This window comes from Saccoglossus kowalevskii, chromosome 8 (genome assembly GCF_978046115.1).
Source record: "Saccoglossus kowalevskii chromosome 8, keSacKowa6.1, whole genome shotgun sequence".
NCBI classification, from domain to species: Eukaryota; Metazoa; Hemichordata; class Enteropneusta; family Harrimaniidae; genus Saccoglossus; species Saccoglossus kowalevskii.
In genome coordinates this window covers 25,830,120-25,842,716 of record NC_140648.1, presented here as the reverse complement: position 1 = coordinate 25,842,716, position 12,597 = coordinate 25,830,120, and the positions used below count along the sequence as shown (strand labels likewise).

The 12,597-nt window shown below is 32.0% G+C and overlaps 1 protein-coding gene across 1 annotated transcript in view; it reads right to left on the bottom strand.

The window, feature by feature from the left end:
• Positions 1 to 12,597, bottom strand: part of LOC102807395 (transmembrane protein 94-like) — a 42,792-nt gene that overhangs the window by 26,044 nt on the left and 4,151 nt on the right. The window contains exons 2-12 of the mRNA XM_085502414.1: positions 11,775 to 12,049; positions 11,129 to 11,265; positions 9,933 to 10,129; positions 8,482 to 8,639; positions 6,608 to 6,710; positions 5,799 to 5,885; positions 5,076 to 5,192; positions 4,349 to 4,402; positions 3,269 to 3,379; positions 2,163 to 2,388; positions 1,443 to 1,495 (exon numbers count right to left, since the gene is read on the bottom strand). Of these exons, the coding sequence (XP_085358540.1) occupies positions 1,443 to 1,495; positions 2,163 to 2,388; positions 3,269 to 3,379; positions 4,349 to 4,402; positions 5,076 to 5,192; positions 5,799 to 5,885; positions 6,608 to 6,710; positions 8,482 to 8,639; positions 9,933 to 10,129; positions 11,129 to 11,265; positions 11,775 to 12,019 (1,488 nt within the window). The 5' untranslated portion in view covers positions 12,020 to 12,049. The remainder of the gene's footprint in view (positions 1 to 1,442; positions 1,496 to 2,162; positions 2,389 to 3,268; positions 3,380 to 4,348; positions 4,403 to 5,075; positions 5,193 to 5,798; positions 5,886 to 6,607; positions 6,711 to 8,481; positions 8,640 to 9,932; positions 10,130 to 11,128; positions 11,266 to 11,774; positions 12,050 to 12,597) is intronic.

The following is a 12,597-nucleotide window of genomic DNA, read 5'->3' as shown; positions in this document are numbered from 1 at the left end:
ATTTAGCTAGCTAAGCATGTTATTTAATTAGCTAGCTAACCATGTTATTTATTTAGCTAGCCAAGCATGTTATTTATTTAGCTAGCTAAGCATGTTTATTTATTTAGCTAGCTTAGCATGTTATTTATTTAGCTAGCTAAGCATGTTTATTTATTTAGCTAGCTTAGCATGTTATTTATTTAGTTAGCTAAGCATGTTATTTATTTATTTAGCTAGCTTAGCATGTTATTTATTTAGCTAGCTAAGCATGTTATTTATTTATTTATTTAGCTAGCTAGCTTAGCATGTTATTTATTTAGCTAGCTAAGCATGTTAATTATTTAGCTAGCTTAGCATGGTATTTATTTATTTAGCTAGCTTAGCATGTTATTTATTTAGCTAGCTAAGCATATTATTTATTTAGCTAGCTTACCATGTTATTTATTTAGCTAGCTAAGCATATTATTCATTTATTTAGCTAGCTAAGCATGTTATTTATTTAGCTAGCTAGCTAACCATGTTATTTATTTAGCTAGCTAAGCATGTTATTTATTTAGCTAGTTAAGCATATTATTTATTTAGCTAGCTAAGCATATTATTTATTTAGCTAGCTAAGCATATTATATATTTAGCTAGCTAGCTAACCATGTTATTTATTTATTTAGCTAGCTTAGCATATTATTTATTTAGCTAGCTAAGCATGTTATTTATTTAGCTAGCTAAGCATATTACTTATTTAGCTAGCTAAGCATATTATTTAGCTAGCTAGCTAACTATGTTATTTATTTAGCTAGCTAAGCATGTTATTTATTTAGCTAGCTAAGCATGTTATTTATTTAGCTAGCTAAGCATGTTATTTATTTAGCTAGCTAAGTATGTTATTTATTTAGCTAGCTAAGCATGTTATTTATTTAGCTAGCTAAGCATGTTATTTATTCAGCTAGCTAAGCATGTTATTTATTTATTTAGCTAGCTAAGCATGTTATTTAGCTAGCTTAGAATGTTATTTATTTATTTAGCTAGCTAAGCATGCTATTTAGCTAGCTAACCATGTTATTTATTTAGCAACTAAGCCTTTTATTTATTTAGCTAGCTAAGCATGTTATTTATTCAGCTAGCTAAGCATGTTATTTATTTATTTATTTATTTATTTATTTATTTATTTATTTATTTATTTAGCTAGCTAAGCATGTTACTTAGCTAGCTTAGAATGTTATGTATTTATTTAGATAGCTAAGCATGTTATTTATTTATTTATTTATTTACTTATTTATTTAGCTAGCTAGCTAAGCATGCTATTTACCTAGCTAAGCATATTATTTATTTATTTATTTACTTATTTATTTATTTAGCTAGCTAGCTAGCTAAGCATGCTATTTAGCTAGCTAAGCATGCTATTTAGCTACGCTCAGCATGTTATTTTAGTTAACAGCGGATGGGTAAAAACAAATGCCATCACATACCATAGGATTCTCTGTCAAATCTAAAACTTCAACATGACACTCAGCAAAATAATCTGAAATGGAATTTAATTTATGAATCACTGCATAGTGCATCTGTGACCCATCACCCCCACCCAATGGTTCTCTCCACACACACCACTACATAAGGGCTGTGCTAAAAAGATTGGTACACTTTAAGAACTAGAAAATGCAGAGAATGATTTAATGCCAAATTTAATTGGCAGACCAACCAACAAAACATCTTCGAGAAGCACTGCCACCTCAATCTAAGTGTATACTAACTCTCCATACATAACTCACCATAACATGAAAGAACTTAACAACCCTTTATTTTCATATTTGAGTTCATATTGATTGCTTTATCTATCTATGTACATGTGTGCACAAATTGATACAAAATCTGTCAATGCATATTTGCTCCATTAACACGTGCTGACTTCTTTTCTCACTGATTTTGTTACGTCAGTGGAGGCTTCCAGCGAACAATGTGTTGCTTTCAATAGAAGCATACATCAATCAAAAAAATGAATCTATTGTATTCTGGATAACTTTTACCATAGAAACCACATTTATGTAAGCACATGTGCTACTAATAGAACAAATACAGTAAAAAAATGCCTTAATTTGAGGCATTTGCATGGCTACCAATCAGCCATCATGAATCAAATTATAAAATGAATGCTTTCGTGTCCAATGAAGAATTGTACTTGGTGTAAATACCTTCCTCCTGTGGTTGCTTTCCAGATTCAAATACAGAATCATTATCAAGTGCATGGTTTGATTTAACTTCTCCCATCTTCTCTTCTTCCTGCTCATTCAGAAAATCTTCATCCACCTCCTCCTCCTCATCATCATCTTCTGTTGGTTCACTACTGATGAAGAAGACTTTCTCCACTGATGGGTTTGGCCAGGATAGTACACCAGTCTTGTCAACACAACACAATTCCTGAAAAACAAAATAACTTCAACAATTTTATCTAAGAACAGTACAGATATTATACTGATATTTTTTAGAACAAGGTGACAGTTGCTTAACATAATTTTTATGTACATTCAGCCACGGAAGCTATATTCCTATTTGGAACTATGGGAAAGGTGCATGTATGACCCAGTAGGTATCAAACATACAAAGTCAAATACAAGCACTTATGAACATTTAACTAATGTTCTCTCTAAGTCACATCTACTTGTAAATAAATCATGGCAATTGCCACATTGGCAGTGTTTGTATTGTAGTTTCATTTTTTAAATTTGATACCAAATATGACCACAAAAAGACATTAATTTCGTTCATAGTCACATTAGATTACAGGTTGTGCTAGGAATGAAAAAAAGCAGCTTTATACTATCATTTCAGATAAAGAAGTCTCACTTGGCTTTACCAGTTTATGTTTGCGCAAGCCATCAATTTGTAGAAATTAATTATGAACCACAAAATACAATAAAAAAAAAATAGAAAAATGTGTCCAATTTTATTTTTCATTACGCTTGTTCTATTGTTATTATTACTATTTCATCATAGCCTCAATTGGAACTAAACCAAATGTACATTCCAAAAAAGGCCCCAATATAAAAATTCTCTCATTCACCTTTTAATACTATCTGTTCAGACCCTACCAATGATAGGCCAAGCCCAAAACATCTGAAAATGTAGAATAATTACCAAAGAATGATTCCCAACTACAACAGTCTACATAAATTATTATATTCATTGTTTCTAGCAGCTGTCCCCTATCTTCAGTTTTCATTCATTCTTTGTACATACAATTATATTTTTATTTTTTTTCCACCATAGATAAGCAAAAATGGGTCTGACCCTTACTTACTGTCATTGTTCCAAGTGTTTGCATAATATTGGCTGTTCTTGCCAAAGTAGTAGATTTCCCAAACAGAACAGGAGAAAAATGTTGCCAGACTGTCTTGAAACTTATATTTTGCTGAATAAATACAAATACACATAGTTAATAATAATTCTCCAGAGTGTTTCCATAGCAACAAGTTGTCTGAATCCCTTGATGGTGTTCATTTTTTAAAATTTTAGTATTTAGCAGGTGGAGAAATATCACACAAGCAAATAACCAATGCTAATAATCATTTGGTAAATATAAATTACTAGTACAAAGAAATGTTCAAGCTAAGTGAAATAATCCATCATGATGGTTGAATACTTGTTGTCCTTTGTAAATTTGGTAAATATAAATTACTACCGTAAAATCTGTATTAGAAGCAGCATCCCCAATAGAAGCCGCACCCATTCTTTTTGAACAATTGAGACCCAAAAATTCACCAGGTCGCATATGTGTAGATGCTTTAATAGAAGCCGCATCTCCTCTGTTGCATTGTACCATTTTAATAGAAGCCGCGGCTTTTATTACAGATTTTACAGTAGTACATAAAAATGTTAAAGTGAAGTGAAATAATCCATCATGATGGTTGAATACTTTTCTTTTGACATGCGTAATAAATAATATTTCTATAATTGGCAATGTTTTTATAGATAGTGCAATTTTGCATGGAAAGTTGATTAGTTTCCACATGCAGCTTTTCTTTGTGTCATAAAATTTTAAACTCAATTTTATGAATGTACACATTTCTCCTACTTTCCAATCAGGATGCTTACTGATCACTATAGATCCTGCATGATCACCCAAGAACTACTGTAGAAAACTTTATTTTCGCTTGGTATTTATTTTTACTATTTTCGCTGAAGGGATGCTTCAGTGGAAATAAAATCCAGCGAATATACTTTTTTTCCTTTATTTCACATCAATAATCAGTGAAAATAAATTCCATAGAAAAAAATTAATTCCAGCTGAAATAAAGTAATTTACAGTACACGTATAACAAGTATCGCTAGAGAAGGTTTTCTAAACACTATTATCATCCACATCATTAGGGGCTTTTACCTTAATAAGAGTTTCTTGTTCATCCAGAGTTTCCATTGCTTCTAAAACCTGTGCCTGAAAATGATTTTAAATACAATGTATCAAAATATGAACATATTGACACAGAAAACTGTTAAATTTTTTATTTTTTTATTTTTATCACTTTACAACTACATTGTCAATGTAGCAATAACGCATCATAATCAGAAGTTCAAATTAAGTATTAGGTATTGCTTTATATTTGATTTGATTGCTATTCATAGTGGATAGCCTGTAAGACCAAATACCTATCTTCCACAGGACCTTTTTTTAAGGGTAAGTTCTAGTTATACCAGAAGGATACTGATATTTGTATTGTACTGAAAGAACAGTAACAGCACACAGGACCGACAGTTTTATGTTCTCTCCAACTGAATGCCATATATTTTGTTCACTACTAAGTACCGGTATGTAGCCTTTGGGGTTCAAACCAGCAAATTCTATGATGATGGACAGATATGCTAAACATTATACCCCACATCAGGTGAAACGGTACTACTTCAGGAAAATCAGTTGATTTTAACAGCTTCAATTTTCTTGCAAGAATTCGCAATGTAATTAGAATCGCATGCATATAGGTATTATTCATTACATACACCAAGGCAAGCATGTTTGGAAGTTTAATAATTTGACATTGAAGTGCAGTCCAGTTCTGAATCAGCAACTTGCAAGTGTTAGAAGCTTTTATACAGTCCATGATTATACTCACCTTGACAGAATGTTTAGACTTTTCAAAACATGCCAGGATTCTCGCGACACCGTAACTATTGATAACAATCCATAAAGTGGGAACGACTAAAGGTAAAAGAGGTAAACTGGTGTAGATCTGAGAAGAAAACACGAGCATGAAAAAAAACAAAAAAAAAACAGATTACTGAACATAAAAGTCACATGAGAATCAACGAGATATAACGAGAGAAAAGCGTCATAAATAATATTCAATGTACATTAAACATACATATACTGGCGGTTGTAAACAATTACACAAAATCATAATTGGAATATTTTCATAAACTAGAGTTTGTTTTCTCAATATTTTGACAGTTTATAGATTACAAATATTAGACTGAAAAAAAAGAAGGGATGAACAGGCTAGTTTTCAGTTTTAGTGCTCAATATAAGAGGATTCCTCAATTAGTAGCACAAAAGTTGTATACAGATGTGTCTATGATCATAATAGATCATATTTTATTAGTACACTATACAATAAATGATATTTATAGTTCATATGCAATTCTTGTAGTGACACGCTTCTAATAGAACAAATATAGTAACATTATAGCACATCAAATCTGTGGCCATTTTGTCAAATTGTAAAGCAGGTCTATTTTAAAAATCAAAAACTATTTTTCCTTTCTAAATACGACTGACATAATAAACTACCGTATACTTATTATCAGGCCATTGAAGACCACTAGTAACAATTACTTACTGGCAGTAATATTATCATAGTACTCCAATGTCCCATATCATCTGGTAACTTAACATAGCGTAGTATATTAGCAAATAAAGATAACAGCTGAAACAGAACATATACTTGATCAAGAAGCATTCTAATGTAATCGAACAAACCTGCAAGTTGTCTATGACTAGATGTATATAGTTAAATCACCAGTGTTCATATGGTGCAAGTTAAAGTCAGCTTAACTTATTTTAAAACTAACCAAACACCTTTACTCTGACTGTCTACATATTTGACAGCCCTTTTAATTATATAGATTTTGGTAATGTATACATGGTGTTGTAACAAAATCATTCTCTTGTCAGCTGATGAATATTGACTAGTGCGTCAAGGCAGCACTAATTGTGATATCGCATCTCAACTGGCCATAAATTAATACATAACATAATGATTTATCTTTTTCACAAAGATATTCTGTTGTCAAGCTTAACCTTTGTGTTGTTGTCAAGCTTTGTGCGTCACGTTTATGTCACATTTAAACACATTTTTTTGTTTACTTCCGATGCAAAAGCGCTATCAGCGTGTGAAGGAAATATAATTCTGCCACTGAATGTGAAAGTTCACACATCACAAAACGTTTTTCGTTGCCATTTTGGGCTGTTATTTCTCATTAAATTATTATTACAAGCAGGGGAAAGATGTATAAGGCTACCACAAGAATACCACAAAGTATGCACTCAGGCAGTACAGTAACACATCAACCGCTACGTGGCAGTTGATACAATCACCGCACTGCCTTTGTGCAGTATTCTTTTAATTTCATAATAAATCAAACTTACAAAAACAATCGGCAAAATTCTTCTCTCAATTAGAGTACTGCACACTATTTGTTTATTCTGCAATAAAGTTAATGGTCTATTCATACTGTTCCATAAACATTTCCTGCAAGAAAAGTAAAAACAAAATTTCATACTTTGTACTGGGTTTTAATTTCATTATTTTCATCTAAAATCGACTAAATTAAATCCATGCGAATATATAAAATTACAATGAAACTCGTTGTTTTACTGAAAAAATGTTATTTTAAATTCCAAAGTGGTAAAATTGAATACAATTTTAATGCATTTATAGTAAGTGTACTACAGAATACTGTAAAATACTTTATTTTCACTTGGAATTAATTTTCGCTGAAGGAATGATTCAGTGAAAATAAAATCCAGCGAATATAACTTTTCTCTATATTTTACATTAAACTTGTCAAAAATCAGTGAAAAATAAATTCCATACACCGCAAAAAGTCTTTTCAGCGAAAATTAATTCCAGCTAAAATGAAAAGTATTTTACAGTACATCGATATGACACTGATATAGAGAGAACAATGGAACTAAATTACAGTTACTGTTGCTATATCAGAACACAGCTACATGTATAACAGCTATTTACTGTACTACTATTGTAAACTAAAAGCTATTTATTGTATACTGGTCATTAAAATACAATCAACAAGGGCTTGTAAAAAAAGAGCCACCTGTCTGATGTGACCAGTGCATGACCATGTGATGAAAGATGAAATTTAATGAAACCATATTATATATGTACAGGCCTTTTTTTTTTTATACATTCCCCTTTTTACAAATATTTCTTGAAAAATTGCTGTCAAATACTGTCACATTTTCATTCACAAAATAATTGAGCGATCACTTGACTATAAAGGACCTTGAGGAGTTGTAATTTATTTTGACAAAAGACACGCCTCTGTGACATACACAAGGACAGCATAAATATACGTGAATTGGTATTTCTGAAATCAAACCAAAACACACTTCTCTGTCTCACATGTTCTAATACAACAAATATAAAATATAAAAAGTGGTATTCACATTTAAAGGGTTCATTTACGACAAAGCTATTCAAATGCAGAAAACAGGTTTTTAGACACCATTACAATATGAGAGTGGACAGGATTTAGCTTACTCCAGCAGTCATTGTATTCAGTTATGTGAAGGAGACCTCCAAACACAATATAAATCAGAACCTGCAATCTGGATGAATCGTGAATGCAATTTTATTGCACATTTAGAAATACACTGCTTTAAACAGTAAAGAAGCAATCATACTAGTCTAACAGTCGTCATTTGAATATTATGTACTGTAAAATACTTTATTTTAGCTGGAATTAATTTTCGCTGAAAAGATATTTTGGGTGTTCTGTATGGAATTTATTTTTCGCTGATTTCTGACGAACTGAATGTAAAATATAGATAAAAAGGTATATACGCTGGATTTTATGTTCACTGAATCTTTCAGCAAAATTTCATTCCAAGCGAAAATAAAGTATTTTACAGTAATCAATGTATTTGACATGCATTTCATTGTATTTTCAGTGGAGCAACAATGATTTTGTTTATTAGGTATAACAAGAGTGATGGTTGTTAGTGTTTATAATAGTAGAGTAGTCTATAAATCATCCATTGAAAAAAACTCACCACCCACCCACTATGGTGAATCTAAATGATTTTATGCAATATATATTTTTCAGACAATTAATTGTATTAGTAATTATCAATATTTCCATCCAGACTCTTCAGATAACAACTTTATATTATGGTGCATAGCCTGATTATATTGTTATTCTAATCCATGGCAATCAGCTGCACTGGAAACGGCTGTTATTTTTTTCACAAATGTGCACGTATCCCACAAGATAACTTACCTGAGTGTCTCAGCATAGGGCGTCTCTAATACAATAAACTGTGTAGCTTTCATCGGTTCATGGGCCACGGCTTCCTCGATTTCCTCCATGGCATCCTCAGGACATGGGTTGTACATTTCACCAACTTCAAGTTCAACACTGACATTACCATCAGAAGGCTACAATTGGCAAGTATGAGAGTTACCATTCATTCTTTACTCTACCTCATCATCATTAACGCCCAGAAAAAAAATAATCATCTTCGTGGAATTTTTATATGTCAAAAAAAACTGTCAACAAATAAGTTGCTCTCTGAGTGTTAGGTGTTGGAGTTGTGTAGCTAATCAAGAACAATCTAGCAAGTAACTTCCCAATGACTTTGAATTTTTTTAGTTTGTCAGAACTATCCAAAAATAGAGAAAAGATAAAATTCAATTTTCAGGAACAACCACAATTTTGAAATAAATCTGATTTTGGAAAGCAAATCAACCAGAAATGTTTTTATTTTTTTCTGAGCTAATGATATGTATAACAGTGCTATTTTTATCAGTTTAATGGTAAATTTCATACTAAATTATTTCAAAGGTAAGGATAACAAATCCTATTTATTGTGAAATAACATCAGCCAAAGTAACAAGTATGAAATGAATCTTTGTACATGTATATTCCCCTTTTACTGACACACAAACACACAAAACATAAAAGGTTTCACACAGTCAACTTTTTGTTTATTCTGCCATTATCCTATACCAACAACACTACATTTGTATCAGGCGACATGTAACACCATTACAAATGTAGTCTGATGCATGAAATAAAGCAGTTCCTATCCCTATTCTATATTATATAAGTCATTGTCAATGACACGTCCCCGTTCCGTTCATATTTGAGAGACATATACATTCAAAGCAGATCATGACCGAAATCTCAGACCACTTGATCCAAAATGCACCTGCATATGTACAACACATTGTACTAAATCTGAACAAAATCCGTCCATGCATAACTGAGATCCGGGTCCGGAATGGTGAAAATGTGCAATTTTGATGCATTTTCGGCCTTAAAATGGCCGCTATTCGGCTATCGTTAATTGGATCATGAAAAAAATGCATGTGCATATGTCCCATATAATGTTTGATGTATGAGTGAAGTTTGAACGGATGCACGAACGCATGGACGCACACAGGGCAAACCATAAGTCCCCGTTTTCGGACTATGTCCGAACGGGGACAAAAAACTAACCAGAATTAGCGGCTTTTATGACATCTTAGCTTTACATAATAACACAATAATAAAAACTTATATTTGCTAGTCATTTCATTTCAACCAAAAGCCCCCCAAATTAACTATGGTAAATTTGTCCAATTCTGATAGTGATGATTTATGACAATAATAAAGAATGCCCCCAGGGAATCATGATACTGTACAAGGCGAATTAAAGCTTCTAACGAAACACAATACGATTCTCTCACCTTTGCCTCTCTAACTCTGACAGGTACAAGCTGACCAGGACGTAGTGCAATAGTATCACCACTGACAAGTAGATTGCAAGGTAAATTGACAAGACAGTTGTCCCTGAATGTCCACTGCAATGATATTGATCTTGACTGCGGTGTACTCAAATCTGGGTATAATTTCACATCCCAGGTCGCACAGGAGGTGATACACCCTGAAGTAATATTTTAAATTTAGTTTAGTGTGACTTTTATTCATTGCAAACCACAAAATTGGAGCATGTAGTTTGTTTTCAATGAGTTGTCAAAATTAAAACGACAGGACAAGAAATCAATAATAATGGCATTGAATTTCAACACAAGCAGTAGTGAAAATGAGAGAAAACAGTTATTCTGTCTGTAGTTATTCTTCTTGTTGGCGTTATGATCCAGCCAAGTGAATTTCTAGAATCTAACAGATTGTTTTTTGCCATAATTTGAATTGATGAATTGGCGTCAGGAATCACATTTTGAAGTTGTATTTCTCAAACTTCTATCTGTTTTGTTCCCATGCTTTGTTTACACGATGACCTCGGGATGACCTGTGATGCACAATACAGACATTTTTCAATGTTTGTAACAAAATTTAGTTGTCTATCTGGAAAATGTGAGTCAGAATAAGGTTGCAGGGTGTCTGAGTTATTTCCTGGTACTTTTTATATTTTGAGGCAATGTGTGGAAATTTTTACATAATTAGACATTGAAAATAACAAATACACGTACAAAACAAATATCAAAAAAATGACATGTACTTATAACTCAATATGCATGATCATGAAACAAAGTTTGAATGGAATCACTCTGTTCATCTAGGAAGACAAGTTCTGGACATGTTTATATTTCAGGTTTATTGGCAAAATAGCTGTCAATTCAACAAATTCAACAGCAGACACAAGTATCAGAATCTAGCAAATTTTGAGGACCAATCAGCCATATTTGTTCAAATGGTAATGAAATAATTGATGTGCATAATGTGAGTCATCATATATGGTCTGTGTGTTAAGTTTGAATGTGATCGGTCATTGCATGCTTGGGACTTGTCAGACGGATGGAATCCAAAACCTCATCTAAAACTGGACTAAAATCACATATATATTTGTATAAACAATGAATAGAAGGAAGAAAAAACTCAACTCTAAAGAATAATATAACATCCTTAAAATGAATATATTTACCTTGTAATTTTCTAAGTAGTTGTTCAGCTTGGTATTGCATTTCTTTTTTTCGCAATCTGTCGTCACTATAGTTAATATATATATGTATTACAAGTAAAATCAGTATAATAACAGCTTCCACAACCAGCTGGTAATTACTGGAAATGAACAAAACATATTAATTAACAAAAATCCCCAAGTATTTTAATATATTAATAATAATCTTTTTTATAGCCGTAAAGAAATTATAATTCTTCTTTTGGTTTGTAAATCATAAAGTATTTTTCATGTTCATATGGTGAAAATATATGTATAGTGTATGTGTACAATATACATTATGTAATACTAGTAATAGACAAAATTTATACATGAATGTACCGTCAAATCCATTATCTCATAGTTTAAATTCACTACAATTTGCAGAACCAGTGTAGTCTTACATGACATATGATCCAAATAAGTCATATTTTAATAATCCTGAGAAAAATAAATGTAAATTTTGCTTTACATGTACTTTTATTTAGAGATGTGCTTCTAATAGTGTAAATACTGTATAGTATTAAAAAGTATATTCAAAATACAACTTAATCAATGAGATAAACAACACATTTGTCAGCTGCACAATATAGCTAGAAAGGAATTACACTGAAAAGATGATGACATATACCTTGCACTGTTGAGAATCCCATAAGAAATCAACATCAGGGCAGCAAACAAGAACAGTATAGAGACATTAGTCCAGTGCAAAGTGGAGTACGGATGATATGATAAATCACCACAGTGACTAGGCACTCCTTCCAATTTCCAGTTCTTTTCCTTTTGGTAGGATCTTAATTCTCCCTGAATGACAGTGTGGAGTTTCTTTAGAGCGTCTCTACTAGAAAGCCCAACCATATTGTCTTCAGATGACATTATGTGTGATGATTATTAGTTCCATTAGACCTGCAGTGAAAAACAAAAATATTTTATCATGAATGTCAGTTATATCGTAATTTAAACAGTAATAGGAATGTTTAAGAGTAATCAAATGATGTAATTATTTATTACACAGTTCCAGGTGTGCAACAATGAACAAAACTGTAATGAATCAGTCATGGTGAATCAGAACATGAAATAAATGTTTGTTTATATGAAGTATAATATAAGTGTTACATTCGATTGCAATGATAATGATGTTCACGTTCTGAGATCTCGGCACGTTCTGAGATCTCGGCACGTGCTGAGACTGGTGACCGAGTCAGCAAACAAACAAAAAGGATTAACAATATTGGTACGTGCCGACATCCCTTAATGTGAACCTAGCAATAGTGAATCAGTCAAGGTAAGTCAGTCTGGAATGTCATTCGTTAATACAAAATGTAAGCCAGTCGCTTATTTTGAATTCAATCTCAAAATCAAAGAAAACTTAGAAAGAACTCCTGTGTGCTGAGAGTATTGAAGACAAGAGACAATGTAACAGACCATCCATGTACCAAGTTTCATTGAAATGT